Source organism: Leptodactylus fuscus, chromosome 1 (assembly GCF_031893055.1).
Source record: "Leptodactylus fuscus isolate aLepFus1 chromosome 1, aLepFus1.hap2, whole genome shotgun sequence".
Classification (NCBI taxonomy): domain Eukaryota; kingdom Metazoa; phylum Chordata; class Amphibia; order Anura; family Leptodactylidae; genus Leptodactylus; species Leptodactylus fuscus.
The window spans coordinates 164,293,276-164,307,671 of record NC_134265.1 but is presented as its reverse complement, the minus strand read 5'-3'; the positions used below and the strand labels follow the sequence as shown (position 1 = coordinate 164,307,671).

The following is a 14,396-nucleotide window of genomic DNA, read 5'->3' as shown; positions in this document are numbered from 1 at the left end:
CGACGTGGTAATTAGAAAAAAAGTTGCTTTAATAGTAGAATCCCTTTAAATGTGATCATTCCTGCTGTTCTATGACTGATGGAAAAGAAATCCACATTCTCAAGTTCAGTGGGGGTTACACTGAACACACTTCCACTGATCAGATTTTTATGGCATATTAGTTTCATTCAATTGTGAAGGTCATATACAACAATGTGCAGCCATATTGCTTGTAACTTTTGAATGAACTTCTCAGAAGTTGAACATGGATTCTAAATTTTCTAGCATGATCAATAACAGTTTACCTTAATAATACAGGTTAATGATAAGGGCTTATCACTAGTGATTGACTCTATTCAATACATTTTACATCCTCTAACACATGATCACCCCCTAGAAGTACATTTTTCCATAAACATGGCACCAAATATCCACCTTCCTCTTTGGCATCAGTTTTTCTCCTGTCGTGTGTAATACCACTAATATAGCAGCACATATTTGTCCTCAGGTACCACAACTCTCCCACTTTTTGACAGCAAAACTATCATATTGTGACCTATGACAGCACATCTGCAGCATCTTATAATACAGTCATGGCCAAAAGTTTTGAGAATGATACAAATATTAATTTTTACAAAGTCTACTGCTTCAGTTTTTCTAATGGCAATTTGCATATACTCCAAAATGTTATAAAGAGTGATCAGCTTAACAGCAATTACTTGCAAAGTCGATATTTGCCTAGAAAATGAACTTTATTCCCCAAAACACATTTCAACATCATTGCAGCCCTGCCTTAAAAGGACCAGCTAACATCGTTTCAGTGATTGCTCCATTAACACAGGTGTGGGTGTTGATGAGGACAGGGCTGGAGATCAATCTGTCATGATTAAGTAAGAATACCACCACTGGACACTTTAAAAGGAGGCCGGTGCTTGGCATCATTATTTCTCTTATGTTAACCATGGTTATCTCTAAAGAAACACGTGCAGTCATCATTGCACTGCACAAAAATGGCCTAACAGGGAAGAGTATCGCAGCTAGAAAGATTGCACCTCAGTCAACAATCTATCGCATCATCAAGAACTTCAAGGAGAGAGGTTCCATTGTTGGCAAAAAGGCTCCAGGGTGCCCAAGAAAGACTAGCAAGCACCAGGACCGTCTCTTAAAAGTGTTTCAGTTGTGGGATTGGGCTACCAGCATTGCAGAGCTTGCTCAGGAATGGCAGCAGGCAGGTGTGAGTGCATCTGCACGCATTGTGAGGCGGAGACTCTTGGAGCAAGGCCTGATCTCAAGGAGGGCAGTGAAGAAGCCCTTCTCTCCAGAAAAAACATCAGGGACAGACTGATATTCTGCAAAAGGTACAGGGAGTGGACTGCTGAGGACTGCGGTAAAGTCATTTTCTCTGATGAATCCCCTTTTCGATTGTTTGGGACATCTGGAAAACAGCTTATTCGGAGAAGACGAGGTGAGCGCTATCACCAGTCTTGTCTCATGCCAACTATAAAGCATCCTGAACCCATTCATGTATGGGGTTGCTTCTCAGCCAAGGGAATCGGCTCTTTCACAGTCTTGCCTAAAAACACAGCCATGAATAAAGAATGGTACCAGAATGTCCTCCAAGATCAACTTCTCCCAACCGTCCAAGAGCAGTTTGGCAATCAACAATGCCTTTTCCAGTATGATGGAGCACCTTGTAATAAAGCAAAGGTGATAACTAAATGGCTCAGGGAACAAAACATAGAGATTTTGGGTCCATGGCCTGGAAACTCCCCAGATCTTAATCCCATTGAGAACTTGTGGTCAATCATCAAGAGATGGATGGACAAACAAAAACCTACAAATTCTGACTAAATGCAAGCATTGATTGTGCAAGAATGGACTGCTGTCAGGATTTGGTCCAGAAGTTGATTGAGAGCATGCCAGGGAGAATTGCAGAGGTCCTGAAGAAGAAGGGTCAACACTGCAAATATTGCATTAACTCATTCTAACTGTCAATATAAGCTTTTGTTACTCATAATATGATTGCAATTATATTTCTGTATGTGATAAAAACATCTGACAAACACACATAAAAACCAGAGGGCAGCGGATCATGTGAAAATATAAGATTTGTGTCATTCTCAAAACTTTTGGCCATGACTGTACATCATCCCTCTATTAGGTTTGCAATATTATCAACTAGGGTTGAGCCGATCTTCAGGATCGATTTTAAAATCCGATTTCTGATCATTTTTCATTCAAACCCTATCTCGATCCCAATTCCGATCCCAATGGGATTTTTTTTATTAATTGGAGATCGGATTTTAAAAGCAATCCTATTCACTATACAGCATAGAATCTAACAATTGAATGCTTTAATTGTTAGAATCCATGCTGTGTAGTGAATCACTAAGTAGCCAGAGGATTTTTTTTTTTAATCCTCTGGCTACTTAGTCCCCCCTGGTGTCCACTTACCTGCAGAGATTGCTGCTCTGGTGTTCTCCTTCTTCTTCGCCTCACTGCCGCTCCACGCTGCTCTTCTCGCCTCACTGCCCCCTGCCTCCCAGGTTAGGAGAGTGTGGGCGGGCTAGGAGAGTGTGGGCGGGAACTGGGAGGGGAGACGTCACGTCTCCCCGCCCTGTACCCGCCCACACTCTCCTAAGCCACAAGCTCCGCCTTCCTAGCTCTTTAAACACTAACGTGGGAGGCGGCGGCAGCAAGACGAGAAGAGCAGTGTGGAGCGGCAGTGAGGCGAAGAAGAACACCGGGCACCGGACCAGCCATCTCTACAGATAAGTAGCTACTAGAGATGTTAGTTTAGTCTCCCATTAGAATGAATGGAGGCAGCTGGCGCGCGGGGGTTAAGGCTGTGTGCCGGCTGCTTCCATTCATTCCTATGGAACCGCAGCGGAGCCTTCACACTGAGTATACATTCTGCTCAGAATGAGCGGAGCATATACTCAGTGTGAAGGTTAAGCAAAGCATTGTTGGAAATAGTACTGATCTCGATCCCACCTAAAAAGATCGTGTTCGGAATTCTGATCGCAATCGTGAAATTTTTTCGATCGCCAATTGGAATCCAATCTTTTCCAAACACGATCGCTCAACCCTATTATCAACCCATCCACTCAGCTAAATCCACCTTCTTATCCAATCATGGGTACGATATAGAACCTGTATGTCTCTGTATATGTATGTGTGTAAATACTGTATGCTGGTATGTTGGTGGGTTTATGGTTATTGGGTAAGAATCTTCTTTTCAAACATAAGGATCATTTCTCCTTCTTCAGGTAGAATTAGAAGTTCATGATTTTTTCTTTGAAAGAAGTTCCCCCATCACAGTCTACATATCTATTAGAACAGCTGATACAAATGCCCCTCGGGTATCCTGGAATTTGGGTAAGCTTCTGGTTTTAATTCATTGCAGATCAAATATATTAAACACTATTTATAGAAATAGCCAATGGCAGAGTATTACTGCTATTTTTATCCAAGGACATCATGGAATATACCATGTCCACATTCCGCAATTCCTTCCAAAGGACATTGCATGTAAAAGTAAACCAAAAACAGAAATTATGCTTAGCATAAACTTAACCCCCTACAAGTCTGTTCTAGTATACAATGCATGTAAAATGTGATTTGGCAGTTTTCGGCAGTTATGGGGTGCTCATTCCTATATGAAAAGTGTGTATGTATGTCTCATAGAATTAACCTGGGAAAACAAATACAATTTGCTTTTCTATTTTATCCAGTTATTGTTAATTATTATGGCCTTCAATTATGAATCTAGCTTTTATTTGTCCCCTTTGTTGCCTAGGTCTGGATCTTTTGGAAGGTCAGTCTCGAGCAATCACATGGGAACAATTTCAAGTCGTAGACAATGATAACATTAATTCTGTTCGCCTTGTGATTGTGGACGGCTTACAGCATGGACGAATCACTCTAAGAGGTAAAATATAGTGGAACCATATATCTAAAAGAAACCTCCATCCTACCACCACTGTTTTCACTAAATAACATGACTATTTGCGTCTCCTACAATAATGTTTAGTCTTTTGCAATTGTATATAATAATTGCAAGCCATAGACACCACTTCATTCTTTTGTTATATCCATCACCAGTGAAATACTATAATTCATAGCATATATCACTTTATTTCATCAAGCTTCATAATAGTATTTCAGAAGGTCAAAATCATTGGGGAGCCTCCGCCTAGATACTGTTTTATGATATCCTGTACATACTCATCTTTTCGTGCCTTGGCAGTCCTAGGTTGCTGGATGTGCACATAACTAAACACACATTACTATAAATACCATAATACAGTATATGCTACACATTATATAGTCTATAACCCAATATAAACTAACTGTAAAAAGGAGTATATGAGACTATGGAACGTACTTCCTCGGGATGTTGTGATGGTTGATAACTTGTACAAGTTCAATAGGGGCCTGGGAGCCTTTCTTGAAAGTAACAATTTATCTGTCTTGCTTATATAACACCAACATATTTTGCAGCTCTTTACGGATACTGTCATACTAACTGTTCCAAGTAGGGGATGGACATTTAACCAGTGATTTAGTCCAATTGCCACATTTGCAGTCAGAACAGAATAAAGGGGCAATGGGCATCTGCCTCATGATTTTGTATTGCCTTCCTCTGGATCAAAAATGTTAGAGTTATGGATTAGACTTGATGTGTCTTATCAACTCTGCTGCTATGTTACTTGTATGCTGCATAATTTAATAGTGTTCATATGCTTCTTCTAATCCAACGACACTCCATCACCACTGCTCAATAATTCCTTTGGTTTCTGTTTCGTTGTTTAGAGTTGCAACATGCTATACCCATACTGTATGTGATCAATCTTATCACTGGCAGCAAAGGCGACCTCAGTAAGGCACATCAGTGCAATGAAGTCCATTTTTCTTTTCCATCACAGGAGCAGAAAAATGGAGGTCAAGCTTTGAAAATTAATATTAGCCCTATAGTAAATTATGTCTTATGCAGGTATCAGTACCCCTCTAAGGTTAGGGCTCCATATTGACACAACATCACCCTTGATAATAACTGCATAACCACCATAAGATTTGTATAGCCTTATGGGGAAAAAGTAACAAACTGACCTTACAACCTACACTTCTTGTACATTTCCTTTATGTCAGAGAAACATTGAAGTCACTTACATGTCATCTTGGTATTTATTCTAATAAACATTTTTTCTTTAAAAAATTTTAGTGGCAAAAGTTGGAATTGCAAGATTTTTAGGATTTTTTTAAATATAGGATATTCATTTGGAAAATTTAAAAAAAAATCTTAAAAAATATGTTTAACATAAAAATGTGATTTAAACCGTAAGTCATTTCCTGGTTACACATTCCCTTTAAACATTTCAGACAAAGTCCTTAGTCCTAGCCGTAGGTGAATGATGTAAAGAACCAGAGATAAGCCCACTACTCACTCCAGAAGCATAGGGCTGCCTATCTTGCTGCACACCTGCCATTGCTCTTAGTCGCTCATTTCATTCCAGTAAAGCATTTCACTTTTAAAACATTAAATATTTGAGTCTTGTAAGTCACATATTATCTGCTAAATTCCACACGGAGAATATGACACTCTTCCTGTCTTTTGAGCTGAAGCACAGGACAGCACAGTGTTCTAAGCCCCTTGATCACTGGAGAGGTTAGAAGTCACCCTATTTAATTCTGCTAAACCCTTAAATAGCACACTTGTAAATCCACCTAGATGTCAGATTGAAGTTGATAGCCCGTAATCCTCTGACTATTAAATATTCAGAATAAATTGAATTTCCACAAGCCCGGAACAAATCGTTCAACTGAAAAATTGAGAGATTAGGGAAAATCTTGTAGTTTATGTGGCTCAGCCTTTACACAAATAAGATACATAAATTGGTATGGAACTTTGACAAATGGCAGTGGACATTAACAAATCTGAAAGCAATGATGTGTGATTCTACATTATTGAGCCGCATGCGTCTATATGCAAGCCTTTCTCTTCTACATATATGAAATCCACGTCCATGTATTGCACAGTTGGGTAAAACTCACAATGTTTGCATTAACATATATATATTTGAGAAAATACTTAATAAATATCAGGTCCTAGATAACTGTCAAACCACATTCTGATAGTACTCGGTGCAGAATCTAGGTAATGTGAACCGATTCACTTACTTTTTGTTGAAAGTGTATTTAGTGTTACCCCAAGTTTTTGCTATCAGCAAAAGAAATTGAAGTCTTCTTCTCAGCAACAATCGCCACCAGTTTCTCTCAATACAATGCCTCCATATCTTTTCCCTGTAGTCAGATGTGCACATCGCATTTGCTTCATCTTGTATGATTGCTTAGGGGGCGTTCTCACTACCAGCGGTGTCTTCTCAGCAGTGTCCATGGTTGTTGTCCGTACAAGATTTTAGCAATGGACACTAGCTGGTCCGTTTGCAATTTCCATTAACAACAAACATATAACGGACAGTAAATGAGAGTCATCAGTTACTGTCTTTTTTTGTCCATTATGATAGGTGTCCATTTTTTTTTTTTTAAATGGACACCTTCTGAGCGGACACCAACGGTAATTTGAACCCTACCTTACAAAATTGCTCAGCAGTACTATAAAGATTGCAGTTGCAGACGCGCCTTCTAATTTTGCCGAATCAATTTATCCATGCGTATTTGTGTAAGGTCAACCCAATCTAATAAAATCAGTTGTGCTCCAATATCATAATGACTTTATTGAAACACAAGTTATTTGAAGCTTTACTAACCCAGAACTTTTGTTGTGCAACCAGGAGGCAAAGGATTTATGTTCAGCGTTAAAGACATACAAGATGGAGTTGTCTGCTATCACCATGATGACAGTGACACAACCAAAGATTTTGTTGTGTTCAGAATATTTGATGGACGTCACAGCATTCGACATAAGTTTCCAATTAATATCCTTCCTAAAGATGACAGCCCCCCTTTTCTTATCACTAATACAGTTATTGAACTCTTGGAAGGAAAGACTGTTCTTATTCAAGGCACGATGCTATGTGCCTCTGACATGGACTCTAGTGATGATTATATTCGTTTCAATATCACTAAGCAGTCAGTGGCTGGGAGCATAATGAAGAAACCAGGACAGAACGCATTAGGTATTACATGAAATAACATTGCTTGTTTTCACGGATGTAGCTAGAAGCTCACAGGCCATGGTGCAAAAGCCCAGCATGGACTCCCCTGCGCATCTTCTCCTCACAATTGTTAGCTGCTCCCATCTGCACATTTTAGCGGCATTTCCCTTTCCTTCTAGTGGGCCCAGACCACTATATGAAGACTTGTTCCCAACATGTGTATGCTCACAGCCTGCTATTTAAAAAAATGATGGGATTTTAAAAAATGTATATAGAACAGCTGCAGATGTGACATCACATTGACGGGAACGCTGTAATTATTCACTGCACTGAGTGACTGTAGTAACTGTGTATGTGACATTACATTGATGAGAAGTAGTCATTCACTGCACTGAGTGACTGTAGTAACTCTGTGTATGTGACATCACATTGATGGGAAGTAGTCATTCACTGCACTGAGTGACTGTAGTAACTCTGTGTATGTGGCAACACTGCTGCAGCCATTCAGAGTAGTGAAGGAGATGGCTGGTCCAGCGTGGGAATGGAGATGATGCCTGCATACATTTTTTTTCCCCTAAATTCAAATGCCTCCAAATGCCCCCTTACAAACGAAGCCTCTTTAAATGCCCCCTTTATATTAAAGGGGCTTTATCATTAGGAAAGTCATTTTTAGATAAACACATCCTTGCATAGCCTTTAGAAAGGCTATTCCACACCTACCTTTTGTATCCGTTTTTATGCATATGCTAATGAGCTTCCACCGTGCGCCGGAAGTGTCTCAGTTCACTGTCTGCTCTATGTGTATGTATAGCAGAGGCTGCTGTGCTGATGACTCATCTCTGCTATACATACACAAAGAACAGACTGTGATCACAGACATATCCGATTCACAGTGGAAGCTCATTAGCATATGGATGAAAAAACGGAATAATTCAAAGACTACTGAGGCAATTTACATACAAAAGGTAGGTGTGGAATAGCTTCTCTAAAGACTATGCAAGAATGTGCTTATCTAAAAATGAATTTTCTCAATGATAGAGCCCCTTTAATAAGGCCACCTAAATCAATATTGCTCCCTTTATAAATGAGGCCCTATTATTATTGCATTCACAGCACCCTTCAAATCAACATGACACCTCTGCATCAGGGTGCAGTAAAGTCATTGCAACCGTCTGCACTGGGGCGTAGACGTGTTGTTGTCATGGCGACTTGTAGACTGCAGGCCTGGAGTGACTTGCAGCCTACAATTTAGGAATGGTAGAGCAGGAAGCCAGTGTTTTCTTATTGCTGGGGGTGGGAAGGCCTCAGGGTGTGCTGCTGCCCCCTCTGCCCCCCCCCACTAGCTATGCCTCCCATCATAGGATTAAGTATGGCAAAGCAACATCAGACAGTCTAAAATCTGCCACTTCAGCAGTCTAAAATCTAATGCGTATGGCCAGCTTAAAAGGGTTGGCCACTTTCAGACCAATATTGACAAACAAATGTACAATAAAAAGATATACAATTTTCCAATATACTTTCTGTATCAATTCATCACGGTTTTCTAGATCTCTGCTTGTTGTCATTCATTCTGTTACTTCTAGAGGATAAAACTCTGACCGTGGTCATGTGATTTACAGTCCATGGTCATGTGATTTACGGTCCATGGTCATGTGATGAGGACACAGGTGCACAGCTGATTACCAGGCAGATGTCTGATTACTGTGCTGTGACTATAACGAGCGGCACCTGTGTGCTCATCACATGACCATGGACTGTAAATCACATGACCATGATCAGAGTTTTATCCACTAGAAGTAACAGAATGAATGACAGCAAGCCGAGATCTAGAAAACCGTGAGGAATTGATACTGAAAGTATATTGGAAAATTGTATATCTTTTTATTTGTCAATATTGGTCTGAAAGTGGACAACCCCTTTAAGTCTTTATTTCGTGATTATTTGCAGGTGTTGTAGTTATCCATTTTAACCTCTTGCATTGCCTCTTTATTTCTATAACAAGGTTATCCTGTTACCACATTCCTGCAAAGAGACTTATTCAATGGCATCATTTATTATAAGCATTTTGGAGGAGAAATATTTGAAGATTCGTTTGAATTTATCCTCTCCGATAGTCATACTCCTCCTAACCTATCTGGTCCTCAGGTATGTATAGTTTATTTCACAACAAAGCTATTCACATTTCTATCTAAATCTATGTCATATATAGTAACCAAACTGTCAACAATGACTAAAATGAATGTTGTAATGATTATTAGGATGTAATTCGTAACTTAATAGATCTAGAATCTAAAATGTATGCAACCATCAAATAGTGAGTTGAATAATTTAGGGATTTTCTGGGATCGTTATATTAATGAACTATCCTTAGGATAAGTAATTAATATCAGAATGACAAGAGACCCCCAAATCAGGCTTGCTTGAGGGACACATGGCGGCATGGTACCGCAAAATGTTGAGGTAAATTAATGAAATATATTTTCTCTCCTCAGGCTCACTCAGGAAAGTAAGGTTAGTGTCAGCTGTGCACAGTAATTCAAAGTTCCCGCCTTTTTTCACTTACCTCAGCTGATGTGTAGTTCAGGGTCAAAGGTCATCGCTAGGCAGATTTCACTGTTCCTTCTGGAAGCTTCTAAATGGGCGTTTCCGATCATCAGCTGATTGGTAAAAAGTGTTTTCTAGGCGGGAATTTCGAATATAAATATCAGCTGTTCGTGGCCAGTCTTTGAAGAGACCTTCAAGCAAGGGATGAGGACATGATACTGTGGGGAAAACCGGAGGGGGGATGTCAGTTTGGGGGGACATGATGCTGCGGGGGCAACATGAGGTGGAGACATGATATGGAGGAGGGGAATGACACTATGAGGACAACCTGAGAGGTGGGATGACTTCACACTGTGGGAGCAACCTGGGGTAAGGACATGATACTGTGGGAGGGGAGAGAATGACACTATGGGGACAACCTGGGGGGTGGGAGGATTTGATACTGTGGAGGCAACCTGTGGGGGGCATGTCAGTGATGGGGGAATTGATACTGTGGGGCCAACCTAGGTAAGGACAAGATACTGTGAGGGCAATCTGAGTGGGGCATGACACAGTGGGGGTAACCGGGGCGGGGGGGCACGTGAATATGTGGAGGCAACCTGGAGACAGACTTGAATCCACAGGGAGCAACCTTTAGACGGACGTTATAAGGGGCATATTATATGGGGCCAATAGGGGTTCATTATACTGTGTGAGAACCACTAAGTGGTGTTATACTATGTGGGGACCTTTGAGGGAGCATCAGAATTTGTGCAGGTCGGGTATTTCTAGGTGGGGTGATGGGGGGAGGGGGCACTTCTGAAATCTTTGTACAGGGCCCACCAATGTTTTAAAACTGCCCTGACTAGAATACTGACTGCGATAACTTGCATCATTTAAAGTGACATGAGCGTAACTTAACCTACTATGCAATGCAAGTCATTCAGAACATTTGATAGTATAATATAACAATAAACTTTTTGTGTGTGTATATATGCTGTGCTAAACAATACACTGCACTCCTGATATTACTGTGTGCACAATTGAGGTTTAACCCCATACAGCAAGCCACACGCTCAATGTGTGTGTCTACATCACCTTACAGTTGCATTCTATATCTTATGGAGTTCATGGTGACAAGTTGACATGATTCACTCGCATATTATTCTCAACTTAATACTGTAAATTTTTCTCTAGAATGTATGGAAGAATTTACCTAATGTATCTGAATGCATGTGTTGCTCAGGAGCCCATGTACCTGCAATCCAGTTAACAAGATGTAGAACCTAGAAGTAGAATTAAAATGTAGGATATGATAAGAAAGTGCCAGTGCTCCTTATGCTTTGAAAAATTACATAATAATGGGTTTGGTGTCTTTAGAGTAGCATCGGCAGTGCGGTGGGTGAGTGGTTAGCACGGTGAACTTGCAGGTAGTCTTCATGTTCTCGTGCTTGCACAGCTTTAGTTCATATTCCAAAGACACACTGATAGAGAATTTAGATTTTGAGCCCTATACGGGACAGTGACTGAAATTTTGATATTTATTTTACCCCCCAAGCTGTATTATTATTATTATTATTATTATTATTATTATTCTGTTCTCATTATATTGTTGCAATTTGTGTCTATACAAAGACCATAAGTTTAGTGGTCTTAGTACCACCAATTATGCCAGTTTCATCTTAAGTTGATCTATATAATGCCAGGCTACCTAGTTTATGGTGCAGGAGGCTAGCAAAAGACCAACATTATGGTAAAGCAATCCTTGAAAGAGTGGATTATCCTAGGATATTGGTCAGTATGTAGCTAAAGTAAGTTTGATACCACAGTAAACTGTTCTGAGACATTTAGCATTTCTGTTTCTAGGTTGTGATTCTACAGATAACACCAGTAGATGATCAGCTACCAAAAGAAGTCCATGGGACAAGTCGCCATCTAATTGTTGAAGAAACTGATGTTGTCTACATAACAAAGAAACAATTACATTTTATAGACACCGAATCTCCAGAAAGAGAACTAATTTATACTGTAACCAAGCCGCCATGCCGATTATCATCCTCGTTCAGGTAGTCCTTGTCTATGTGAGTCCTTGCACTTATTATGGAAACATGTCTAAAATTACTTTATGCTCTCTAACAGATTAGTATAAAACTCTGGGCAAGAACTCCAAAATTCAGTTTAGTCCAAGTAATGATCATTCTGCAAGTCTCCAAAATTATACTAAAGATTGTGTGTTATAGACATTCTCAGAAAGTTGTCTATTTCATCAGGAGAGTGACACCTACAGCACCTACACAAGGTAACCATATAAAGAAATATAACAAGTATTTCTTTATACAGAGATGTTGAAACCGTGTGTAGAGAAGATGAAACAAGGCTGGAAATTCCTCAAAATCTCCACATTTTAGAACCTCAAATTGAGGGATACAAATAGTTTTATACGTTAGACCTCCAGTACATATACTGCTCAGGCAGTATATGCAAGTATATTATACTGTATTTAAAAGACACATTAATAAAACCACCCATCAGACTATGTTCCTACTGTTGTCACAATGCTCTGTCATATTTCCACTTCTCTACACCAAAATATACAATTGGGCTTTTATATTCCACAATAAGCCTGTGTACAATTCATACAATACTCTCCAAAAGTAAAGTACAGGATACAGAATATAAAACAATATAAAACAAGTGATAAACAAGTAAAAAATAAGTAATAAAAGACAATAAAAAACACCTACATACCACACATGTATAACAAAAGACCTCAAATCAAGAGGACTCCAAGTCTGTCAAATTGTACAGTGATGCGGAATATGTTGCCACTATATAAATAAAGTGTATTATGATTCTGTACAGTATATTGCTCCTGATATATACAAATATCCCACAACTACGTACAATTCCTATACTTGGAACAATACCATGCATATATACATAGCAGCTTACATTAGCTTGTTTCCATTTTATTTGTCTGTATTCACATTATTCTTTGCTATACTTTATGGTGTATATATAAGTTGTTATACATAGGAATATATTATTTTATGGTATAGTTGCATATAGCAGAAGCAATATACTGTAAAGACCTGTAATTGATATGGGGCCTTCTGTTTTGTATGGGGGTTGTATTTGTTATTGTATTTTATTACCTGGATTGAATAAATATGATTAGTATACAGGCCATAATATTTGGACTCTTTTGTTATGCAGTGACCTAGACGCTGGGAAGATTTTTCTCGTAGACAGTATTCCGAAGTTGGTAAAGGATCATTCTGCTAACATGACACTAATTTTCACTCAGGTATGTACAGCTTCTGTTTGCGCATATTGTATAACCACTGTATATAGAGGAATACTGTGTGCTTTAGTGGTAGCCTCGTGCTTGACAAATGTACTATATAGGCTAATGAAGAAATATATGTCATAGCCTGATAAGAACCTATTGTACCTAGCAAGTGTTTTGCAGAGGTAGGTTAGAAATATGACTTACAGATAGACACCTTCTTAAGATTCAGTCTCTTGGGATGCTTGCTGATCAGCTGTTTGAAGGGGCTGTGCATTTTTTTTTGTAGGAGTAGTTTTCTTTATTTTGTTATTTATTTTACCCCTTTAACCTATTAATTTTCTAGATATCTGTTTGATAGTTTAGTGGTCTTGGTACTACCAATCACTACATGATGTACACTATGCTCCACAATACACACTCCATAAAATATAACTTAAAATTCAATTTCTTAACATCTGTTAATAGGCTCCGCTCCATTAGTTCCTGCTCAGCTGGAGTTTTCTCTCTAGTCCCCATGGTTCCTAAGCAACAAGTGCTGTTACTTTTGGTGCCTAATATCCTATTTATGTTCTTTAAAGCAGTGTCAGTGAAGGGCAGTGGCAGGTGGGAAGGGGGGGAGGCGTGTTCTTGTCTGCTACTGCCTGACACCTCCCTCCTGACAGTACTGAGCCTAAATAGCATACCAGGCACCAAAAATAACAGCATCGATTGCTTGGCAAAGGTGGGAGCTAGAGGAAAATTCCTACTGAGGCAGAATCAGTTCAACAGCGCCTATTAACAAATGCTAAAAGCTGGAGGTAATGGTCCCCTCCAGCTGCCAACACAGTTTATTGTACAGTTCCAGTTGCCCTCAAAGTATCAAATATAAAAAAACCTAATGCTCATCTTACCCTATCCCCTTCTACTTTTCTTTACTGCCTCTGGCTACGGAGTCTTCAGAGAGCATCAGACGCAATGTAAGTGATATCATTACATCATGCCTCCTACTCTCAAGACACACTCTCAAGAACCTGAATGTAGATGAGTTGAAATCCGGACATACCTCCTGTTGACCTGGACAGTGGGCCAAAACCCAGAATCCAGGACAGTTGGGAGGTATGCCGTATAGTTGCATACTTCACTAAACGCTTAATAAATTACATAGTATTTAGTTAGTTTAATTATAGTTTAGCACTCTTTCTACCTTTGGGATGTGTGGGATGGTGATGGGTTACTATGGCAACTGAGGCTTAATAATGGCTCCTGTTGTAGCCGCCATAGTCCTTCTATCAGCAGATGCCAGAGGTTCTAATGTAACTCCTGTTCAGTTTAGTAACAAGCACAATACACTGCAATGCATATGTATTGTGGTGTATTGTACTACTGAAGAAGCAGAGGAATGTGAAAAAAAAAAAAAAAAGTTTAAAAAAATATGTAAAAAAGAAAAAACACCTTTCTCCATTAAAATGTTTTTGCGGTTTATCCCACCACCCAAAAAGTGTAAT

General features: G+C 39.4%; 1 protein-coding gene across 1 annotated transcript in view; it reads left to right on the top strand.

Annotated features, from left to right (window-relative positions):
• The window catches only part of FREM1 (FRAS1 related extracellular matrix 1), a 176,080-nt gene that overhangs the window by 61,995 nt on the left and 99,689 nt on the right, over positions 1 to 14,396 (top strand). Inside the window, exons 7-12 of the mRNA XM_075279348.1 lie at positions 3,249 to 3,357; positions 3,779 to 3,910; positions 6,774 to 7,118; positions 9,100 to 9,242; positions 11,487 to 11,686; positions 12,837 to 12,927. Coding sequence (XP_075135449.1) covers positions 3,249 to 3,357; positions 3,779 to 3,910; positions 6,774 to 7,118; positions 9,100 to 9,242; positions 11,487 to 11,686; positions 12,837 to 12,927 — 1,020 coding nt within the window. The remainder of the gene's footprint in view (positions 1 to 3,248; positions 3,358 to 3,778; positions 3,911 to 6,773; positions 7,119 to 9,099; positions 9,243 to 11,486; positions 11,687 to 12,836; positions 12,928 to 14,396) is intronic.